Source organism: Gavialis gangeticus, unplaced genomic scaffold (genome assembly GCF_001723915.1).
Source record: "Gavialis gangeticus isolate Ggan-Ray unplaced genomic scaffold, GavGan_comp1, whole genome shotgun sequence".
Taxonomy (NCBI): Eukaryota; Metazoa; Chordata; order Crocodylia; family Gavialidae; genus Gavialis; species Gavialis gangeticus.
The window spans coordinates 157,779,995-157,788,984 of NW_017729024.1; the positions used below are offsets into that span (position 1 = coordinate 157,779,995).

General features: G+C 41.3%; 1 protein-coding gene across 1 annotated transcript in view; it reads right to left on the minus strand.

The window, feature by feature from the left end:
- Positions 1–3,476: 3,476 nt before the first annotated feature.
- The window catches only part of WDR70 (WD repeat domain 70), a 331,125-nt gene continuing 325,611 nt past the window's right edge, over positions 3,477–8,990 (minus strand). The window contains exon 18 of the mRNA XM_019517943.1: positions 3,477–3,954. Within this exon, the coding sequence (XP_019373488.1) occupies positions 3,867–3,954 (88 nt within the window). The 3' untranslated portion in view covers positions 3,477–3,866. The remainder of the gene's footprint in view (positions 3,955–8,990) is intronic.

Below are 8,990 nucleotides of genomic sequence, written 5' to 3' on the forward strand. Positions count from 1 at the left end.
TTTTTTTTTTTTAAATTAATCTTATGTTCTCTTCATTTTCTTTGTAAGAGCTGTTAGCAAATACTATCTGGAAATAAATCAATTTTTTCACATATTTGGAAGTCTGTAATAATTTTTCATACATCCAAAATTTTAAAAATGATATATAATGAAAGCCGCTATTGATATACAAAAATAGTGTGTTGTGAAATGTAAACTGAAGTAAAAGGAGTGGCTAAAATTCTTGGTTAAAACTATCGGGCATGGCTTTCAGGGACCTGTAAGGCAGGAAATATGGGCCCACTGACTGATCTGTCTTTGACTCTCCTGATTTAAATCAATGGCCAAATTGATTCCAGGTACATTATGAATTCAGTTGCAATGTAATTCCAGCAAGACTAACAAGCAACAGTATTAAAATGGAAAAATGTGACCAAATGCTGGTGCTGTACAACAGCCTGAGGCTACTGGACAAAGGCAAAGTGTTGATAAGAAACCCAGGAACTGAGATATTACCCAGAATTTAAGCAGATGCCCACAGAATTACCAACCCTGACTAGGCAGCAAGCCATCGATTTGAACATAATACAATATCACAATATCCTTAACCTATGATATTACTCCACTCCAGCCCATCATTCCTAAAAGAATATAATGATGTACTTCAAGGGATTAACAACTGCAAAGCAAGCAGATGTGAAAAACAGATGCCCATGTGAAACCCGTGAAACTTCCAAAATTTTAGCTCTGTTGAAGCCTTTTGAAGAGAGAACAGGTAAACCTGCAAAAGAGAGGCATCATTAAACTCCAGCAGAGTGGAAAAGCAGCCTACAAACAGTCAGTTCCTACAGACATAAAGCAAGACTGCTCTGACATCCTGTAAATCCTGTGTGTTGGAGCAGACTCGATTAACTGAGTCTGTTGGAGCACAGAAATTATCATGCTCCAGCAGCCTCCAGAGTCACGTATATCAGTGTCCCTGTGCTGAAAAATGGTGGCAGGGTGCTTTAAACTAAAGCTTCTTCAATGAGTTTTATCAGTGTGGGGATGCTAATACACATGATGCTTAGGCACTTTTAATTAGGGCTGCTCGCTAATTGAAGTGCCTCCCCTCCCCCTGCAAATCTATAAATGCCCAGTGAGATGACCTCCTGATAAGCTCAAGTTCTTCATCAATCCAAAACCACTTCATAGCACATTGCAAGAAATCACTACTCACTACCATTGATGAATGACAAACTACCTGATTTATTTAAGACAAAAGACTTCCTCTCTTTGTGATGTTACAACCAGGTTTGTGACAGACATCCAGTTACCTGCCAGATTTTGCCACATATTTTGCAGTACCATTGGGGTAGGAATACATTAGCTAAAACAAGTCTGGATTTGGCACCTTCTGGCTTGAGCACATCTAGGCAAACCTTCTACAACAATAACAAAAAAAACAACTAATTTAACCTCTTTTCTTTTAGAATACTTAAAATGGTTGTTGAAAGAACTTGCTATTCAAAATTTGAGCTTTCTAGACTGGCAATAGTTTGTTTCTCTCCCCCGACCGGATCATTCTTTACTATCAAATTCCCAATATTTTGTGGTTAAAAGAACAAAATCTGCTTATACGAAAACTTGCTTTTTTGTTCAGTGTGCTTACCAGTAAATTTGATGTTCATGTCTCTGAAAAATAAAACCAATATGAATCCAAGTACAGTTAAAGCTTATTTGCCTGAAAAACCTGAATAATGATTGCAAAGAGATGTTTTAAATTATTCCCCTATCTTTACCCTGATAAACTGAGGCCACAAATGATGATTATGAAATAAATGATTGAAAATAGGAATTATGTAACCTTTTAAACTGGAGCGAAACATTCCGAATGAAATATGGAAGAATTAACTTACATTTTCATGAAATACAAATTAGAAAATATAATATCAAGTAATTTCTAAAAGAATCAAATAATAGTTTATAAGTAACTTAATCTAAATAATATTATTTGGGCCACTAACTTGATAAACTAACATAAGAGGAGATTGTGTTAGCTTTTCTTTATTCCTGTCAACTCAGAGAACAGTAGCAGCATTTTCCATTGTGTCTTTCTCCTCTAGCTCTCTCTACATTGTAGTAACCCATTCTGGCTTCATGGAAAACTTCCAAGTGATGTTAAAAATCAGTAGGTTATCCTGTCTTCAAACTAAAGATCAGGAAGACTAATTAAATCTTGGATAATCTTGTTCAAAGAGATAATACAATCATGTTAATACAATGTTCTAACATACATTAATTGCTTATTAAAGAATGATACCAGCTGTGGGGAACATCACAAGGAGCTATTTGTTAGATGCTATTAATTAACAACTGTGTTTGCTTTCCACTCATATCTCCGTTCCTGGCAGTTACCTGCTCCCTTCTTTCTCATTCATGTTATTTTGGACAAGTGATCACAATTGTAACCCCTAGTTAGGGATTTTGTACTGAAAAGATCCAATAGCAGCAGCAATTATAACAAGCTATCACTATCAAAGTACAAAGGACTATCAAACACCTAAACTTCAATGGGACATGGGAACTATGGTCTCAAGCTGGAGCAAGAGAAGTTTAGGTTAGATATGGGGAAAAACTCTCTCACCAGGAAGGTAGTAGAGAACTGGAACAGGTTACCCAGAAAGGCTGTGTGGAATCTCCATCCCTGGAGGTTTTTAAAACCTGGGTAGACAAAGTCTTGGCTGGGATGATCTAGTTGGGGATGGTCCTGCTTCTAGCAAGGGGTTCGACTACATGACTTCCTGGGGTCCCTTCCAACTCACATTTTCTATGATTCTATGACATAACTACATGCTTAAGGTTAAGTATGTGCTCTGGTGCTTTGCTGAATCTGGGCTTCAATTAGGTAAAAAACTAAAGACCATCCCATCTCTTTCCTTCTCCTCTTTGTAACATTTACCACAGCCACGTAATATTAAAAACTAAAACTTTCAATAATGAAATGACCATTTTATAACAATCAGTATCGCCCTTCAGAAAGAAACTGGCAGCCAGTATGTATACAGCTGATGAGCACCACAAACATAATGGTATGTGTATACTGCCTAACATATGTATACTCTCTGTAAGGGGTTATTGCCTGTGAATACATAGGAATAGGGCTGGAGGCCTGAACAACATTATTTTAATGCTCCTAGCCATGTAACGTTAGAAAAAGAAAATCAGAGCACAATATCTTTTAAACAAAATATAATTGTGCAGTCCTACTTAAGTCCTATGACTTAAAAATAAAATCTTTATTACTAAAAAATTGTGAGATTACACAAATTCAATAGACATATCTTTGAAATAAAATGTAAAAGCAAAAAAAGTTTGAGAAAACTAGCACATCAGCTAAACAAATCTGACATTTGTAAATTATTTAGAAATGGTATGCCTAAAAAATGTTAATCCATGACTCTGCTTATTTTTTGTGCAACGTAATAGGTGTTACTGGAATGAATAAAAGATGACTGAGAATCTGCAGACCTTTTATTTCCTTACTTAAAATCTTTAGGGTATCACATCTCAAATGGTAGCATTAATTAAAAGGATCTTTATGGAAATACGCTGATTAACCAGATGATCTCTTTCGGTTATACATTATAAGCACAAATATATTTCTTTTAAAACATAAAACTAAGAAACTGATAGATAACTCGTTATACAATATAATTACCCCCTTCTTGCAAAATGCAGATTAACAATTCTAATGTATCTCAGTGTAACAATCATCTTTTAGCTGCAAACAGCAGTTCAATGTATTACAAGAAGGTGTTTGTAAAAATGTAAGCTCTTGGAGCACAGCAAAAATATCTCTCTACTTTGTATCAAATCCTATGTCATCTTCCTTCCAACCAAGGTATTTAAATTTTACGTTTCTTCCATTCTGGTTTGTTGTCCGTTTCATCATCTTCTTGCTCCACTTCTGCAAAAACTGTTTTTGGCTGAGTCCTAAGAAAACATTAAGAAGGAATAAAATAATTATTAAATTACAGCTCCTTCTATAAAGAAGTGAACAACTTTTTTCTGATTCTTAAGAGGAAAAGATGTCATGGGTTTAATTTTTTTCATTTTAATCATTAAAAGAATACTCACTAAAATTATAGCAAACCATAGACATGTGCAACTTTAAGGCAAAAAGCAAAAAAATTAACTGAATAATGAATAAGTAGTTATCTCCTTCAAGTACTGTTTGCTTGTTACCCAACTCTGTTATGTGTATTTCAATGAATAACATTAAGATAGAAGGAAATAAAGAGATTTAAATAGCATTTGAGAAACTGAGTTAAAAATTTTCACATTTCACGATTAAAAAAAATAAATAAATCTTTGATGCACTATTGTTTGACAGATGCCAGAAAATGAGAGAGTGCAGCATGGTTTCTGGCTAAGCCTCTGCATGCTAAAACTACCCATCTCCAGAGATTCCATCCAGCACTACTGTAGCATAATAAATATAATGATCTTCATATGAGAACATACTGTATCCCTGCAAGGAAGCTTGATCCTATTTACCCATACTTGCTTGTAATTCTAATACTCACTCAAAGAGGAATCAAGAAATATGGTATAAACCAATATCAACAGCTTCTCATCAAATTGTTTATATAAGTACAACTTTGCTATTTTACATTTTAATCACAGTTTAGTTAATTTTTCCAGTCTAATGTTTAAAAATAATCATAGAATTTTGAGCAGTATTTCTGAAGTTTGTCATTTTTTTCTAAAACACACAACAAAGTACAAAAAGCAGACAAGACAGTCATTAACATATCAGTGTATTAGCTGACACTAACAGGGTTTTGAAGATGTGAAATCCTAAGTACTACTATTAAAACTGTTACTTGGCAGACCCTGCAAAGTGCACACTTGTTTCTCATTTTAGCAGAGTCCAAAGCAGCCCCAGTATATATAATCCTCTTAACAGTTAATGGCCTAGGCTTTCTCCAGTTTAAGTATGAGGCACAGAAGAGGCCAAAAATTGCTTGAGTGAAGGGTTCTCTCTACTGGCACAGCCACCTCCTCAAATTCTAGTTCATGGGAGGGGAACTACAGAGGTGCTCCAGAGGGTATAGGGAAGTCAGAATGGTGCTTTCCTGGCATGCTCCTCCAATGCTGTATGGTCCCAGAACAACCAAGCACCTAGGTAAGATTTACTTCACTGCATCATCACCTGAGCAAAGACAGGACACAGCTGAGGAACTACATCAGCAAAAGTCAAGAAGAGATATACTCAGCAGCATGGAAATTATAGTAAGAGAAAAAAAAAAAAACAAAAAAAACCCCCAACATCTAGATCAAGTTAAACACCTGTGAGACAATAATGAAAGAATTCACACATTTTAAATTTTCTGAAGATTGTTTCATAATGTTTAATTTGCATAACTTTTACTTCTTTGATAGCCAAAAAAGAAAAAAGAAAAGTAAAAAAAATTGTAATATTTCAGCCAACATGTTCACCAGGGAAAGCTTTATTGGCTGAAACACTGGATTTTGTTAGTTGTTGCAGAAATGAAATTTATGGAATCCCTTCCTTCCCCCCTCATCCAAAAATTGTTGACAGAAGCTTAGTTTAGCCAACTTTAAGGCTAGGGACATTCAAAAAGCCTGAGCCTGAACTGATTCAATCTTTGCAGGTTAGTCTAACCTGGCTAGGCTAAGCTGGTTTGTAACTGTACAGACATCCCAGAAATATAGGCACATGCCTGCAGTGGCTCAGGCTAGAATCCGAGGGGGGGGAGGAGGGCAGTGCTACAGCAGTCCTCCCTTCCCTTCCACAGCGTTGAGCTGGGGGGGGGCATGGCCAGGTCCCAGAAGGATGCTCTGATTAGGGAGCAGTTTTCCCCCCCCTCGATAACAGAGCATTTATCAGCTTTGTTATCAGCATTTAACACCCCATCAGAAAACAAAGTCCCTCTCATTAGTTCAAGCTCTTCTTAAACAACTTTTTCCAAGAAAGGGAACATTCCAAGGAAGGACATTACCAGCTACCTGTTGATTAGCTCAAAAAGGACACAGTCCTATTTGCCTTTGCCCCATATGCCACATCACGGACCGTAGCCAACATGTGGTCTACTAGCTAATACTGTGAGGTGTCTGTGTAAAGCAGAGGGGAATCCCTGCTTACCAGGGAGTGTGTGTGTGGGGCGTGGGGAAGGGGGCGGGACAGAGAGAAGGGAAGCCAGGCAGATGCCTGCAGTCTCTGCCGGAGCTCCAGCCAGGGAGCAGAGGGGAAAGGCCAGCTCTTCTGTGGAGCAGAGCCTCGCCTAGCCCAGAGAGCATGCTGGGATGCTGGGGGAGTCTGGTTTAACTTAAACCAGCAAGAGGTCTGGGGCAGACATTTCATAAACCAGTTTGACCCAAATCAGTTAAGTCTGATATTACATTCAACCAGTTTCATCTCAAACCAGTTTCAGCCATTTTCAAGCTGGGTGTGCACTGAATATCTGTTCTGTTACAGGTTTAAACCAGTTTCTGATTACTTAAACTGGTTTATGTGTAATGTCTGTCCCTAGCTTAAGAGTTTACTTATTTTTTACACACCATCAACAAAAAAGGATCTGAATATCATGGGGTATCACATCAAGCCAGTATCATGCTTGTCAGGGAAGCATAGCGGTTCTAGGATGAGCTATTATCGCTGCACTTCTTGAAGTTTCAGGTGGAGACAGCCATCAAGGAAAAATGATTTAATTAAAAAAAAACTCCACAATCCTGTACATCTGGAGTGCAAAATATTTATGTTCACTGAAACTTATAAGATGTCCTGAGCCTACTAAGGCAAAACACTGCAAAATCATTGAGCAGTAACAATCTTTACAGAAAACTGGAAAAATCAAATTCTATCTGTTTCAGAGTGCTTAGGGTTGGAAGGGACCTAACCAGATCATCAGGTCTGACTCCCTGCCCCGGGCAGGAATGAGTGCTGGGGTCATAAAACCCCACTCAAATATCCCTCCAGCCTCCTCTTGAAGACCCCCAAGTTAGGAGAGAGCACCACCTCACTTGGGAGCTGTGGCAAGGCACTGTGTGCACCTGCCACTTTAAGGCCCTGGAGCTGGCAGCCGCCAGCCTAATGAGGGCAGCCATTTTAGGTTCAGGGCTGCCCATATAAACAGGGCAGTTTAGCTGCAAGAGGTCAGGCAACAACACTGCTTGGCCAGAGGGCTGCTCAGTTCCATCTGGAGGTAAGGGAGGAGCTGTAGGGGATGGCAGGAGGATCCTGGTCCTGGGTACGACCTAAAACTGCACCCTGCCAGGAGTGGGTGGTCTGGTGGGGCTCCCAGTGGCGTGGGAACCCCCAGGAAATGCCAGGCCAGTTACCACCCTGGTGAAAGGTGGGTTGGGGTGCTTTAACCCCTAGCTCCCCCCACCAGGGCCTTTTATGTGTAGGGCCCAGGGGGTGGATCCCTAGAGAGAGTGAGGGGCTAGAGACTCAAATATTGATCGAGAGAGTACCCTCGACTGGCCCATGCTGGGGCCAGGACCACACCGGTCAAAAGGGCCAGGGGCCCACCACGAGGGATGCCCAAGAGCTGAGGGCCAGGGGTTCCAACTGGCCTGGAGGTGGGCCAGGGCTGGTAGCCAAAGGTCCCAGGAGGGGACCACACCCAAGAGGGGAAAATGGCTTCAGGGAGCTACGTAGCCTATATGAAGGCGGATAAGGCCGCATGATGAGGGGAATTTGTTTGGGGTTCAATCAGAAGGAGTATGGGGCCCAGAGTGGGGCCGGTGATTATGGGAACATCAAGATGCATCTGCGAGGCTTTGGGCTGCAGTGTAGGGGAGGAATGGAGATGCAAATAGCGCCCCCTGGCATCAGGGCAGAAAATGGGCAGGCTCCCGCTTATTACCAACTAATTAATTCATTAAGATCAAGGCATGGTGGGTGAGAAAGCAGGCAGCCCAAGAACAGGTGGGCGGGCCACGTGGAGATCGGCCCCGAGCAGTCCCCGTGTTACAGGAGCCCGTTCCAGACCCTGGCAGCTCTAACTGTAAAGTAATATCTCCTGATGTCCAGCCTGAACCTTCTCTCTAACAATTTGTGGCCGTTATTCCCAGTAAACCCGGGTGGTGCCTGGGGGAACAGAGCCTCCCCCAATTCTCACTGGTCCCCCATTGAGTTTGTGAATGACCACCAGATCCCCTCTCAGCCTTCTCTTCTGGAGGCTGAATAGATTCAGGCCCTTCAGCCTCTCTTCATAAGGCCTGGCCTGCTGCCCCCTGACTATGCGAGTGGCCCTCCTCTGGACTCTCTCAATGCTAGCCACATCCCTTTTAAAGTGCGGTGCTCAGAACTGGATGCAGTACTCCAACTGCGGCCTGACCAATACCACATAGAGGGGAAGAATCACCTCCCTGGACCTGCTTGTGATGCATCTGTAGATGCATGACAAGGTGCAGTTCGCCTTACTGACTGCGTCCTCACATTGGCGGCTCATGTTCATTCTGGAGTCCACAATGACTCCAATATCCCTTTCTGCCACTGTTTTGACAAGAGAGGAGTTCCCCAGCCTATAGGTGTGTTGATGGTTCCTCCTCCCTAGATGCAGTACCCTGCATTTGTCCGTGTTGAATTCCATGCTAGTCTCATCCGCCCACTTCTGTAACCTGTTTACATCTAGATGGATTCTGTCCCTCCTCTCCAGCATGCCCACCTCGCCCCACAACTTGGTGTCATCAGCAAATTTGGACAGTGTGCTTTCGACATCCAGATTGCTGATAAAGATGTTGAACAGTACAGGCCCCAAGAGACAGACTCCTGGGGGACTCCACTGCCCACATCCCTCCAGGTTGAAAGCGACCTGTCCATCACCACTCTCTGGGTGCTACCATCTAGCCAATTTGACACCCATCTGACTGCGTAGGCATCTAGGTTTTTTTGAGAGAAAATAGTGGGAAACAGTGTCAAAGGCCTTCTTAAAGTCCAGGAAGACAACGTCTACCTCGACGCCCTCATCCAGGGACTTTGTGACCTGATCATAAAA